This window comes from Carassius auratus, chromosome 5 (genome assembly GCF_003368295.1).
Source record: "Carassius auratus strain Wakin chromosome 5, ASM336829v1, whole genome shotgun sequence".
NCBI lineage: Eukaryota > Metazoa > Chordata > Actinopteri > Cypriniformes > Cyprinidae > Carassius > Carassius auratus.
The window spans coordinates 10272291-10287241 of NC_039247.1; the positions used below are offsets into that span (position 1 = coordinate 10272291).

General features: G+C 36.3%; 2 protein-coding genes across 4 annotated transcripts; both read left to right on the forward strand.

Annotated features, from left to right (window-relative positions):
• Positions 1-1477: 1477 nt before the first annotated feature.
• Positions 1478-7536, forward strand: LOC113074690 (tripartite motif-containing protein 16-like). 3 transcript variants are annotated; one of them, XM_026247549.1, is made up of 8 exons: positions 1481-2293; positions 2877-2972; positions 3219-3452; positions 3643-3802; positions 4038-4094; positions 4656-4721; positions 5726-5815; positions 6384-6519. In XM_026247549.1, the coding sequence occupies exons 1-7, from the start codon at positions 1715-1717 to the stop codon at positions 5782-5784; spliced, it is 1251 nt and encodes a 416-aa protein (XP_026103334.1). In that variant the 5' UTR covers positions 1481-1714; the 3' UTR covers positions 5785-5815; positions 6384-6519. The 3 variants fall into 3 exon arrangements, with proteins under 3 accessions (XP_026103332.1, XP_026103334.1, XP_026103333.1); XM_026247548.1 differs by having other exon boundaries at positions 1594-2293; positions 5726-5811; positions 6384-6517; XM_026247547.1 differs by lacking the exon at positions 5726-5815 and having other exon boundaries at positions 1478-2293; positions 6384-7536.
• Positions 7537-8513: 977 nt separating this feature from the next.
• LOC113074727 (ruvB-like 2) lies at positions 8514-14385 on the forward strand. Its single transcript, XM_026247550.1, has 15 exons — positions 8514-8617; positions 9304-9358; positions 9442-9497; positions 9613-9754; positions 9936-10065; positions 10461-10527; positions 10962-11068; positions 11517-11610; positions 11756-11879; positions 12017-12111; positions 12792-12910; positions 12996-13115; positions 13215-13344; positions 13440-13554; positions 14135-14385. The coding sequence occupies exons 1-15, from the start codon at positions 8606-8608 to the stop codon at positions 14158-14160; spliced, it is 1392 nt and encodes a 463-aa protein (XP_026103335.1). The 5' UTR covers positions 8514-8605; the 3' UTR covers positions 14161-14385.
• Positions 14386-14951: the final 566 nt, after the last annotated feature.

The window sequence follows — 14951 nt, forward strand, 5'->3', positions numbered from 1 at the left end:
CTAATAAGCTTTTCACCACACTGAATGTGAGCCACTGCAAACTCACTTCCACTTCCTGTTTTGCAACAGAGATTCCTGGAGCTTTGTGGACTGTGTCGTACAAAGGATGTATGCTCGAGAGAGATGAGAGAGGCTAATCTAAAACAAACACTTATTTCCATCATTTTTGGCTAAACGCCTATTCTCAGGAAAATGGGTATTGCTGGAAGACACAGCAGCTGCTGTTTCCGTTACAGCTGCTACTGTAAATTAAAAAATGTACTCAATATCGTGCAATTCTTTTCTGCAGTAGACAATTAAAAACATTTGTAGTGTTAGTTGGTTTTCACTTTTTGCAAACATCTATAACTCAACGTGAGCGTTGCATGTGTTTTGCATGATCTGAAAAGCTTAGCAAAAATCAGTACACTGTTATTTTTATCATTTAATGAACTGCAACATTATCTCAAACTTTGACATAATTTCCTCATGTTTATCTGCTACAAATTTAGTTTGTTTTAAGCAGCTTTTATCTAAAATTCAAATTAATTGGAAAGTACATGAAAGCTACTGAAACAACCTTGCCTATACAGGAAGGTAAACTTTTCTACATGCATTTGTTTTGTTAATCAAATTTCGTGTTCAGTTATTTTTAGAATATCCACCATCAACCTCATCTCCACCCTATGTCATTTTTAGCTTTTGGTTCAAAAGGTATTATGCTAAAAAAGGTGAACAAATCGGAAAATTGACTGTTAGAACAACCCCACCTGCTCAGACAATTGTAGATTTAAAAAGAAAAAAAGAAAAAAAAATTGGCTGGTGGTTAAAAAATCTGTTGCTTTTGAGATAGCATGAGTTCAGTGGTTTAACAAGCCTTAAACGGAAAAATTGCAAATCTAGTTATTGCAACGACAAAAAAAAATGTTTTTCCTTTTCAAATTTATATTTGTCCTTTTATATCTGTACACAGATACTCACTTTAGTTGGATGTGGCGGTTTCAACCTGTGCCTAATGTCTAAGCTATTAAAGGGACAGTGTAACAACCCTCTTCATGCTACTTTATAATCATTCCCGCTCTCACCTACAGATGCACAATTCAGATATTTGCATGGTAAAGGACTCTTAATATCAAAAATACTTTCTTCTTACTCAAAAGTCTTTCAAGGAGGAAAAAAAAAGTATACTTATCCTCCCTCCAAATAAATGACCTTCCAGTTTGGAGTGTGCCAAAAGTCCATTTATACTTGGTCTCTATAGCATGCATCAATCATGGCAGCTCCTCTGCAGTGGAGCACTATACCCAACATTGAGGTCTCTGCCAGCATGCGGCCCCTAAAACTGTGAAATCATCACGTACCACCAGATGCAGTAGTCACAAGACAAGCTTTTTTTCATCAAAGATGGGTGTATGTGATGTAAGAGTGCTTTTTCTAGAGTCTTGCAACTCTCAACAATTTTATGCCCTGAGATCATACATTTATTTCATTCTTCTCTTCTTCATTGTTATCATTTCCACTGACATGTGATGATACATGTTTATTCTTTCTCTCAATCGCTGTCTTCACCTGTGCCTCAGCCACTCCCCCATTCATTTGCTGGTTTCTGCATAACCAGTTTAACCTCCCTCCCTGTTCAGTCTATATAACATGCTGTAGTGGCACTTTACACTCACTTTTCCTGTATTACACACGAGTGTACCTTTCCTTCTGTGAGATCTTTGGGGATTTAACCATGTCGCTTGACCAGGACCTATGTTACCTCTGCAAGGAAGATCTCAGGGATCCTGTTTCAATCCCATGCGGTCACATTTTCTGCTCTGTCTGTATCAAGACCTATTGGGATCATGCAGACCACACTGGACAATACATGTGTCCCCAGTGCAGGGTCACCTACAACAAGAGACCCAATCCACGCCGCCTGCAGTCCTCACGTCATTCATCGTCATCCCTCAGAAACTCAGACTCTTTCCCACCGGCCCCTCCGGCCCCTGACTACAAATATGCGGGACCCCAGGATGTGGGCTGTGACATCTGCATTGGGAAGAAGCTGAAAGCTGTCAAGTCTTGTCTGATGTGTCTTGCTTCCTACTGCGAGAAGCACTTGAAGCCCCATTACGAATCATCAACCTTCAAACGACATAAGTTGGTGGATGAGATCGGACACCTTGACCGTCAGATTTGCCCGCAGCACCAGAAAGGTCTGGAGCTTTATTGCCGGACAGACCAGATGTGTATCTGTGTGTTGTGTACAGTGAAAGAGCATAAGGGCCACGACATGGTGTCTGCTGAACAGGAAAGGTCGGAAATGCAGGTAAGGGATCATATTTTTACCTATATTACACTGGTTAATATGTTATGACAACAGATTAAATGGTGATAATGGCCAGCAGAAGTAACATTATGAAAGACCGTTCAACCAGTCACCTCTTGTATGCAACAGTGCACCTATTCTTGCAAAAAAATATCATTCTCAGTATGTATAAGAGTAGCCAACCCTTCTAAAACAAACATGGCCAGTGAATGATCTCCACCCAAAGACAAGGAAACGTATTGGTGAGGAAGGGTGTCATTATTAGCAGTAAAGAAAACACAATTGTTCTACTCATGTTATTGCACAATAACTCGCATTATAGCCAAAGTTGGGTTTCATTGTGAAAGAATGAAGCGATATTTTCAGTTAACATTAGTAATAATAGAAGTGATAAAGAAACTAATGAATTGCTTTAAAATGATGAGAATGGTTCATATTAGGTGGACAAAGAGTATCCAAAAGTGACTGCATTGTCATGTGGAAGTGGCTGTGGTGTGGAAGGATGCTGTGCTTACAACATTCCTGTCATTACATTATCCTGCCATCTCATTGTGATGAATTTGTTGTTTTTAATTGTTCATAGCAACGGTTGGGCGCCACCCAAGCTGAGATTCAGGAAAAGATCCATGACAGAGTGAAGCAAATGGAAGAGTTAAAACAGGCTGTGGATGCACTCAAGGTATGGCTGGACAGTGAATATGTAATTTAATCATAAAGGTAAACAATATATTTTGTATAATGCAAATAAAAAATACACGATCAACATTAATTCTTGGTCTGCTCTGGTGTGACCAATTCTCACTCGGAAAGAAGCAGGAATGTTTTGTAAGCAGATGTGTGTATAAAATATAAAAGGTTATGAATTTCTTAGAAAGAAAATGAAGCGGAGTTAGAAATAGAACACTGATCATAATTGTTCCTTTAGAGTTCAGCACAACGGGCCTTGCAGGAGAGTGAAAAGATGTTTGGTGACATGCTTCATTCCATTGAAAGAATGCAACAGGAAATGACCAAACTCATCTCAACCAACAAGAAGGCTGCACTTAACACTGCTGAAGGCCACATGGAGCGTCTGGGCCATGAAATTGCTGACCTGAAGAGGAGAGACAATGAGCTGACACAACTCTCTCGCACTGAGGACCATATCCATTTCATCCAGGTGACTGAGAATCAGTGTGGATAGATTTGATAGATTTTAGCATCATTCCATGCAGGATAGACTACGTGCATGAAATACAGTGTAAAATAATTTGGTTCCTCTAGAGCCATCAGTATGTGAGAAAATAAGTGTGCAGGGCAATCTAGTGTGGAGATAAATAAGACTAAGGTTTGTTCTGTTTTTATCACAGAGTTACCATATGCTGATTGCCCAGACTGATGCCGAGGAGCTGCCCTCTGTTACCGTGAACCCTTACTTTTCCTTTGGCACTGTTACCAAAACCGTCTCTGAGATGAAACAACATCTAAATGAGTTCAGCAATGAAGAGCTGGTCAAGGTGGCAAAGACAGGTATGGTCCAGTATGACAGGATACTTTTGTCTAACATAGAATCCAATGTAATTAGTACCTACAATTTCTCGTAGACATGCAGGCTTGTTTTATTAGCCACTGTCTTATTCCAATTTTGAAATGCTCTTTTTGTTCCATGATAATGAGTAAATAAATCACAGTTTCTCTTGTTTTTTGGGGGGTTCTTCGTAACCATTAAACTCATAGCTTCATAACTCTCAATTCTCTCTTCCAGTGAACAAAATGCCATTCTGCCAGCTAGACGACCGTAAGAAGAGAAGGTCTATGAAGTGTAAGTTAATGAAAATGGGAAACCCTAGCTGTCCTGCTGTTTGCTTTGTGCAAAATACACTGGAATTTTGGAACGGTATTTGTGAAAAGCCAGTGTCTTGCTCCAAGAAATTGTTGGTCTGCTGCTAAGCAATGATCTTAAGACTGACATCACTTTAAAATACATATTTATTAGCTGATCTCTTCTATATAAATCACAAATGTTTAATTTTGGCCTTCAGTTAAACTACCATTTAAAAGTCTGGGTCTGTAACATTTCTTAATGTTTATGCTTACCAAGGCTCCATTTATTTGATTAAAAAATATGGTAAAAACAGTAATATTGTGAAATATTATTTAGAAATATCTGTTCTAAATATATATATATATATATATATATATATATAAATAAAAATTACAAAACATTTTTTTTTAGAGCGGTAGTGTATTTATTCTCACCTTTAACATGAAAGTACCTAGAGGTCCTTCCTTTTTGTCAATAATATAATTTATATGCTGTAGAAGATCAGATTAAAGTTTGACATCATTCTAACACAAAACCCTCTTTTTATTGTGTTTCTAGCTGATGATGTTGACATGTACAAGAGTCCCAGCAACACTCCCCGGACAAGAGATGAGTTCCTCCAGTGTAAGTTTTATTTCATTCAAGAATGTCCTTTTTACCTGTATGCCCAAGACCAGAGGGCATTGTTGTAGAGATGACGTGCACTAGATATAATGTTCAAGGTCAACAGAACACTACCTCAGGTGATGATTAATTAAAATAGTATATACATTTTTATATGTTTAGAAGCTTCCATAAAGTGCTATGAAAACATGCTGACATTCATCCTGTTAAATGTCAAACTGTAGTGGGAGTAGCCTAACATCATTCCTTGCATACTGAGTTTGTGTCCAAGCAAACTGTAAGAACAGGCGTAAACTTAGTGAGGGGGTGTATGGCTGATTCATGATAACTGCAATCCTTTAGACATTTTGTCTTCTCTTCTAAGAGCATTGTGGTCTTTAAGAGGACAAAAACACTCTACATACACTACCGGTCAAAATTTGGAGTCAAAGAGATGTTTTTTTTTAGATTTAATTATTCCATTGATCAGAAGTGACAATGAAGTCCATTAAAATGGTACAAAAGATTTCTATTTCAAATAAATGCTGTTCTACTGAACTTTTTAGTAATCAAAGGATCCTTAAGAAAAGTATCATGGTTTCCACAGTTATAGTTTTTAACCTAATAATAATGAATTAATAACAATTATAATAATTCTACTTTATTTTAATAGTTAGAATGTTTCTTGAACAGCAAATCAGCATATTAGAATGACTTCTGAAGGATCATGTGACACTGAAGACTGGAGTAATGATGCTAAAAAAGAAACAAGTTACATTTAAAAATATTTAAATTAGAAAACTGTTAATAAAAGTAACCTTTAAATAAAAGCAAATAAAAGTCACCTTTATGAGCATAAGAAACTTCTTTCAAAAACATCTTACAGATCCGAAACTTTTGAATGGTGGTGTAAGTCAGAAGACAGTTAATAATTATGGGTGTATATACAGTACATACAATATATACAGTACATACACAAATATATAGGGTGTCTTAAATATGTATCGACACTCTTGGCCCTCTAGATCAGAGACGTTCACACACCTCTGGCAGAAAGCACCTCCAAATGTCCAACCAGCTCTGAGAGCCAATGTGCAGACTCAACCACTAGGCAGGTGATTTATCCACATGCATGTTGCACCATACATTAGGAATGCCGATCTAGGATCAGATTTGCTCTAATCTGTTCTTATTTGGAAACCCTAATTTGCAAAACTGTTCCAAGATCAGAAATCCTATTGCCTAAAATAAATATACAATGGTGTCGGTCTTGTCATTATTTTGTATAATGTATTATTTTGTGTTTCTTTTAATTAAACGTAGACACTACAGATGTGGAATGGTTGCTCTGTAGACTAACTTTTGATTTTACATTTTTCAATTAATAATTGTCTCATAAAACTTGTGTGGTCTTGTGTGTATTAACTTGACCCATGCACATCAGCATTTTGATGCACACAAAATCTCTTGTTGCACTTACTTTATCCAGTCTCAAAGAAAATTCTAGCCTTTAAAGCATCCAAAATGCAGCATATGTACATGGATTAAGATACTTGCATGCAAAGTGGGCAGAGATTCCCATTGTCGTCATAACTTCCCCTCCCCGTTTGACTTTGCACATTCACACAAAAGTTTAAATTCACCAGTCCTGATCAACTCTTGTTTATCATGTTTATTTTATAGATGCCTGCAAGCTTACACTGGACCCCGACACAGCATACAGACAGTTATACCTCTCCCGAAACAACCGGAAAGCAGCACTAAAGAGAGACCCTCAGGCTTATAATGACAGTAACCAGAGATTTGACTGCCTGCCCCAGGTCTTGTGTAAAGAGGCTCTTTCAGGAGGTGCCTACTACTGGGAGGTGGAGTGGAGCGGGGAGGGAGCCTCAATTGGTGTCACTTTTAAAGGTATCAAGAGAACGGGTTACGGAGACTCAGCTCGTATTGGCTACAACCGCAAGTCCTGGAGTCTCTTCTGCTCTGACTCCAGCTACTCAGCTCGACACAATAAAGACCAGGTTGAGATTAACACACCCTACTCTTCCCGTATCGGGGTGTTTCTGGACTGTGCAGGAGGCACTCTTTCATTTTACACTGTGTCTGAGTCCATGTCACTTATTCATCAGTTTAAAGCCTCTTTCAGTGAGCCTGTATATCCTGGCTTCTGGGTCTGGTATGAGTCTTCTATCACTATTTCTCAATTGTAAATGATTAAACCGGACAGGGGATATGAGGGCATTACTACCAGGTTTTTAAAATTTGTATTTTCTATTTTTATTTTTACTTTTTTATGAATGACTTCTGGTGAAGCTGATTACAGTTAGTGCATTTAAACTGAAAGTTTTAAACTTTGATATACCAACTATGTTTATACAGTATAAAAAAAACTACTTTTTACAAATTTGCAAAAATGTTAAAGAAGTTACAAAGAATTATATAAAAATATTTAAATAAATTGTGAAAAAATGTTTAGCTCATTTTCAAAGAATACAGACCTTACAAAAAGTCTAATATCTTCAATGTAATGTTGTTTCCATCTGTGTGATTATACTTTTTGATTAATATGAAGGTTAAGCAGAAGCCACAAAAGTTTTTTACAGTATATCTTAAGTTTGATTTATGTGGGTCATTTTGTCTGCATTAATGATCACATAATAAAATTATAAAATTATTTATTTAACAAATTGGGGAAAAATCAGAGCTGAATCACAGTTTAGAGTATTAAAAAGATGTGACTTCGGACATATTGCGAGAGTGACCTCTACTGGTTGTAATCACATCTGACTCAACAATGGGGCAATTTTGAACAAATAAAACTTTACTGATTTATTTCCTTTGCACTCATATTTTTCTACTGATTAGCTTTGTGTTAGTTTCAGCAGAAAAGAAAGAAAGAAAGAAAGAAAGAAAGAAAGAAAGAAAGAAAGAAAGAAAGAAAGAAAGAAAGAAAGAAAGAAAGAAAGAAAGAAAGCATTGCTTTACAATACATTTTGCAGTTCAGATTTTTACTCTCCCTGCTACCATGTTTTCTCAGTGGTTACAAAAATCACACTTTAAGTTTAAGTTTTAATTTAGATTTTTACATTTATGATTAAACTATAAAAAAAATTCACACATTTATTTTTCATCAAATACTACGTTTTTAAAGTAGATTTGTACTTCGAATGAAATTTGAAATAATAACAATTTGTACAGTTGTAATATAGACAGTCAAAAATTAATAAATGCTCATGCTGAAGAAAAGTGAATGAATAAATAAAGCAGACAACCATACAAGTCTATGCATTACTGACTGGATTATTATTTTCAATCCATTCTCACTGATGCAACCAAGTTTAGCACAAGTTATATTTAAACTGAACATAATTCATGCAGAATATATATGAACATTAATGGATTGTCAATAGCCAAAGTGTCTTTATATTTGGATTGAATTTATTGGTTGCATTTAAGAATATGACATAAGATGACACATATGGGCTATGACTATAAATTTTTATAAGACTAATACATATCTGGCTTTATTTACTGTTAACCGTTTACTGTATAATAATGACTATTTAATATTACACCTAAACTTCGACTATGCTAGAAATATGATTTGTACTATATATGAACCTCAGAGCATTTACATTTTTGTGTATTTTGTGTTGCTTCATGATGTTCAATTTGAGGGCATTTGTAGTGCACAGGTACAGGGCTCAAACATAAACTAATGCCTAGGGGGGCCCGGCCCCCTTAATCCTGCCCTGGTTATCACAAGCGAGTTTTACCACGATGACACAACTGATTGCAGATGTTTAATCCAGAACTCAGAATCGAGGTCACGTGTTCCACCCGGACGGATTTCCACTGCGCGCTCATTCATCAGACAGACACACGACCGTATCACGAGAGGGAACATGGCAGCGCAGGTAACGTTAAATCTTATTTAGCATCTTATTTCGGGATTACTGACAAATATACGATTCTCGCAGGTTGTATGCAAAATAATATATGTATTTGCCACTAATGTGTGCTGTCTGTACAGCCTTGAAAAGTTTTGTGAGAAACATTAAACACGTCTGTGAGCTGCGTGCCTCTTTTAGCACATGTGACTCAATTTATTACAACAATAATTCAATTTTAATTCAGAATTTTGAGATTCTGAGGTCCGTTCGTGAAAATGGCTAACATCCAGATATTCGTAGATTGAGAATCTGTTTATTAATGGTCCTTTAACTAAGGTTAGCCTAAAACCATAGCTTGTGTTTGTGATGTTTAGCCTGCATGTCAGTGTTTTTATTGGGAATATGAAATTCCCCTAGGTAAACTGCATTATTAGCACATTTGCAACACATTTTCATCACGGAAGTAAAATTACGCTCCCGTATTTTACAGTTTACCGTTAACGTTACACATTTCTGTGGCTTTGCTAAATTGCTAAAGAATCTGTGTTGCGCTCGTATGTCACTATGGCAACGCACTCGCTTAACGGCTGTTAATTTATCAAATTACATAAAGATGACTACGAAACATTAAAACGCAGATAAATATTTAATTTTCACACTCACATTATACATAATTTTACACTTTATAATTATATATTTATTTATGAAAGGTTGCAACCACGAAAGTTCCGGAGGTGCGAGACATCACTCGAATTGAGAGGATTGGTGAGAAACTAAATAATAACCCAAAATAACAATATAACGCAAGAATCTATCTATTTATCTATCTATCATGATTTCTCTCACAGGTGCACACTCTCACATTCGTGGGCTGGGTTTGGATGATGCCTTGGAGGCACGGCAGGTAATATGCAGTATTTAATGACTTGACACACATATCATTGGTTTAAATATTGATCTGTGTTTATTTAGAACAAAACAACGTAGTAATGATGAGCCATGAACCTCTGTCTCCCCAGGTGTCTCAGGGGATGGTGGGGCAGCTGGCATCTCGAAGGGCAGCCGGGCTGATCCTTGAGATGATCAAAGATGGTCAGATTGCTGGTCGTGCTGTCCTCATTGCTGGCCAACCTGGGACGGGCAAGACCGCTATTGCTATGGGTGTGTTTTTGCATATATATTCCATGATTAATTATCATTTGAAAACATAGAATTAATTCACGCCATTTAATAAACTGCACTTGAGATTGAGCTGAACACACTCACATTAATGGTGTGCATCAAACACAGTTAAATTGCAGAGCCATCGTGAAGTGACCAGTGAGTTGTGTTTGTTGTACAGGTCTTGCCCAGTCTCTCGGGCCTGACACCCCTTTCACTGCTATGGCTGGGAGTGAGATTTTCTCTCTGGAGATGAGCAAGACTGAAGCTCTGAGCCAGGCCTTCCGCAAAGCCATAGGAGTCAGGATCAAGTGAGTGAGGCCAGTTGAAGTGTGAAGCAGCACGAAGTCTTAGATTAAGAACAATTAGTAAGCTCCAAAAAGTAATATGCTTATTGTCACTTTGACGTTATGATCTGTCAAAGAATGGGGGTAGTAAGTAGGCTGTCTTAGATGAAATGATCTGCTGATTGTGGATTTTAAAGAATAGTTTACTCATGTACTTATCTTCATAGTTTACTTTTATTGTATGGGAAATAGCCATAATCAAAATATGTCAAGATAAAATAAATTTTTCTGTAAACTTCCTTTAATGTGTTTTTATTGGATTCATTACACTTTTTTTAAATAATTAAATTGTTTTAATTAACATCATATTTCATAGATTATAGCATGACTGCTCATGTTGTGTGTTTGTTGTCTGGCAGAGAGGAGACTGAAATCATTGAAGGAGAGGTGGTAGAGATTCAGATTGACAGACCAGCTACAGGAACTGTGAGTCTCTGACCAGATTCACTAAATTAACTTCTCTGTTTTAAAAATTGTTCTTATGGCATCAGAAATGATGCGTGTAGACTATTAATAAGAAACACTGCAGTATTCAAAAGACGAATTGTCAGTTTTTATTTCATGGTTATTTTAACATTTGACATAAAGCTGAAGTAAATAAGAAAATTTGTCACAGTACACTTTCCAAAAGTTCAATACATCTATTTGGCTGAAAAGCATTATTAAAGATATTTATCATTCTTCAGTGGGAGATTAACTTTTCGTTATTATGAAAGTGAGAAATGAGTTTTCAGATATATTGATAGGTTGAATGTAGGACTCCGGTCCCAAAATAGTGCTCAATATGAAGCTAGGAGATGTCCCTAAGTGAACTCCGTTAGACATGAACCACTTCCTCTCTCTCCTGTATTTGAATCAAGGGTGCAAAAGTGGGGAAGCTTACGCTGAAGACGACAGAGATGGAAACCATCTATGATCTGGGGACCAAGATGATTGAGAGCCTCAGTAAAGAGAGAGTACAAGCTGGGTGGGTAGATTATACAGTACAGGATGCACATACAGGATATGCAATCCACTTCTATGTATAAAACAAATGGATCAGTCTGACTTCTGCCACTAAATTTGTTAATCATGTCTGAAACAACTGAACTGAATGCCTGAAACATTTGATGAGCTTGGCTGAAATCTGAACTCTAGTAATGAGCCTTTAAGTTGCATTATTACTATTGATTTTAAACATATTGTTGATAAAATATTATTCATCTTAAGGATGGTGTATTTGCTTTACACGCACGCACGCACACACACACACACACACACACACACACACACACACATATATATATAAAACCATTAAAGAGAGAATGAGAGTAAATGCAAGTCATAAAAAGGTTTAAGCCAAACCACATTATTTTCCAGTGAGTGATGAAATAATTCAAGGATGATGCATTATTATAATATTTCATATTCTGCAGAGATGTGATCACCATTGATAAAGCCACAGGAAAGATTAGCAAACTGGGACGGTCATTTACTCGTGCAAGAGATTACGACGCCATGGGAGCACAGGTAGACATTCTCTCTTCGTCTGTGAAATGAATCCATCAATCAATGATGAGAGATACTCTCACTCTTCCCTGAGAGAATTAGTTTATATATGTGTGTATATATATATATATATATATATATATACTGTTTTTGCTGTTTATTTCAGACTCAGTTTGTGCAATGTCCAGAGGGAGAACTGCAGAAACGGAAGGAGGTTGTTCACACGGTCTCTCTCCATGAAATTGATGTCATCAACAGCCGCACTCAGGGGTTCCTGGCCTTATTTTCAGGTTTGTCACGCTCTTGCAGCTTACTAGATAATGACATGCTCAGTGAAACTAATCCTTGATTCATTTTTCAGAATGAAAGTAATTCTCCGTAGATGTTTGTGTTTGCTGTAGTTGATGATTGATTGTCTGTTCTGCAGGCGACACAGGAGAGATTAAGTCAGAGGTTCGAGAACAGATCAATGCTAAAGTGTCTGAGTGGAGAGAGGAAGGCAAAGCTGAGATCATTCCTGGGGTAAGACGCACAGTCAGATAAGAGAAGTGTTCAAAGAAAAGGTGTTCAAAGACGAGGAAGCCATTCCATAAACAGAAAGTGGCTTTTTTTCCTCTTGAAAACCTTCCGGCCAATTATTTATTTATTTAAATAAGAGTGCAGTGACTTTAAATTAACTCCTTTTTTTTTTTTTTTTTTTTTTTTATAACTTTTTTTTTTAAGCAATGTTATGATTCAATAAAATGTTTGTATAGAAAACCTTTTTTTAAAGAATACATAACACATAAAAGTGCATAAAAATCTTTCTTGCCTTTCTGTTTTTGTATCCATATCTATAACAACTGTGTTCTTCTCAAAAATAAAAAAATAAACATTAAAGCAATTCCTTATAGCATACAAATAATAATTAGCATGTCTCTAAGTATTTCAAAATTATAATTTTTCATTAAATGTGAATCTTTTTTTTATGTAAAAATGATCTAAAAAGGGCTATAATGCCACAAGATTTTAAACTGACAATCAGGATGTTACCAAGAAAAAATATACATATCTGTATTCCACAAACACATCTTTATAGATTATTATACCTTATATTATGCCATCTTATATGCATCTTGTAGTTTGTTACCCTATATCTAAATCATGCAATAGATAGAGTATTTGTTTGCAATGGAAATATATATTTTTTTTCCTGGTTGCAGGTTCTCTTCATAGATGAGGTTCACATGTTGGACATAGAATGTTTTTCATTCCTGAATCGAGCTCTTGAGAGTGATCTATCACCTGTACTTATCATGGCCACTAACCGAGGCATCACCCGGTATACACACAAACACAACATCTACAGCTAGCATCATGCTAACATGGATCATTTCTCCTCATCCACTGTTGTTTCGTTTTAACAGTATTAGAGGCACCAATTATCAGAGTCCTCATGGTATTCCCATAGACATGCTTGACCGTCTGCTGATCATTGCAACCACTCCTTACACTGAGAAAGAGACCAGACAGATCCTGAAGATTCGGTAAGAAGTTTTTGACATTAAATAATATGTAGTCTTGTGAGGTCTTTTTTTTTTAATTTTTTTGTGGCACTTCTCACCATACATGTGTTTTTGTTTCAGCTGTGAGGAGGAAGACGTTGAGCTCAGTGATGAAGCACACTCAGTTTTAACTCGTATCGGACAGGAGACTTCACTCCGTTATGCCATCCAGCTCATCAGTACTGCAGGCCTGGTGTGCCGCAAACGCCGGGTAATGCCAACTCACATATCATAGCCAGTGAAGTCCAATAAAGAAACCGTTGAACAAGCATTTTTAGCCTGACTGTGGTTGTTCATTTCTAACAGGGCACTGAAGTCCAAGTGGAGGACATTAAGAGGGTCTACTCTCTCTTCCTGGATGAGTCCAGATCCTCACAATACATGAAAGAGTACCAGGACTCCTTCCTCTTCAATGAAACACGTGAGATTCATCTCTGCATTTCATGCTCTGATTCCCAGGGGTCTTACAGCAAAGGCGCAGAAGTCATGCACATATGTCATATCTTTACAATGCCTTTTTTTTTCCAGCAAGCACATGCTTTTATGGTACTTCAAGAGCTGTACATTATACAAAAAGTATATTATATGACTCTAAGTTATTGTCTTATTTAATTGGACAAGCAGTGTTCAAAGATTGCTGCTATATATAGCCCAACAGCACTGGGGATTTTCACAGCACTTGTCTATGTTTGTGGCGGTCATGACATACTGTCAGTCTTCATGCGGACCCACAAAAAAAAAAAAAAAAAAAATTGTCTCCGAAATTGCCATTTTATATCTAAAATGAAAGTTACTTTATATCAACTTTTACACAGTTTTTTTACATTTGTAGAGCTGTTGTGTAAAAGCATTCTTACACCTGCAGTCAATTTCAGCCTCATTCCCTCAGCCAAATTACTGCTCAGTACAAAGGCACAATTTTGAGTTCTATTGCTTATTAACATGTTTAGGGTTTAAAAGTCATTTAAAACATCTTCCTCTCTCTACATTTCTTCCTTCAGAATCCTCTCAGATGGAGACCTCCTAATGAAAGAGGACATGAAGAGGTGTCTCCATTCGTCGCTCCTGTGAAGATCATTTACTCTTATGACCTCCTCCCTTAGATGTGTTCAGACAGTTGAGTGTTCAAGCATCAAGTTTTTTCTTTGGCATCTTTTTCTTTATTTGCTACTTGGTATTGTTACATTTTATATGTTTTGCATTGAAATAAAATTCTCTTAAAATATTATTTTTTGACTGTGTAACATGACAACCAAAAGATGAAATAAAAACTATTTGACCATGAATTCTTTTGTAATGACACTGTGATTTAAAATCATCATGACCCAGAAAACGCTGATAATGATGATGATGATTACAACACAGATTCTACAATCAGTATATGAAATCTACTTCCTTATGATATATATTTACTTAATTGAGTGATTAATCTACAGTACTGACATTCTTAAGCAGTATTCATGAATCAAACCTAATGTTTATGTGAGGAGCACTTTTTTTTTTAAAGATTTTCTGTCAATTTCATTATGTGCTAAATTAGTTACATTACATTAGTTGCTAAAACAGCATTTCAATTTTTTTCTTTTTAATCTAACATTTATTTTTGATCTACTTTCTGCTTTATTTCAATTTACAAAAATATTTTTAAATATTTTTAGATTTTGGTTTAGTTAACAAGTCTGCCACGATTAACTTCTATTTTGATAAGGCACTGTTCTCCTTATGATGCTGATCAGTTGTAGTACTACAAGTACTCGGCTAGGTGGCGATATTTAATCAATATTGAGCAGCACTATATTCTGTAAAGTGACAGTGGAT

Coding starts and splice junctions, on each gene's coding strand:
- LOC113074690 (XM_026247547.1), top strand. CDS start 1,715: ATGTCGCTTGACCAGGACCTATGTTACCTCTGCAAGGAAGATCTCAGG. Junction 2,294..2,876: donor AGGAAAGGTCGGAAATGCAG/GTAAGGGATCAT, acceptor AATTGTTCATAG/CAACGGTTGGGCGCCACCCA. Junction 4,722..6,383: donor AAGAGATGAGTTCCTCCAGT/GTAAGTTTTATT, acceptor TTTATTTTATAG/ATGCCTGCAAGCTTACACTG.
- LOC113074727 (XM_026247550.1), top strand. Junction 10,066..10,460: donor GCCATAGGAGTCAGGATCAA/GTGAGTGAGGCC, acceptor GTTGTCTGGCAG/AGAGGAGACTGAAATCATTG. Junction 12,911..12,995: donor ACTAACCGAGGCATCACCCG/GTATACACACAA, acceptor TCGTTTTAACAG/TATTAGAGGCACCAATTATC.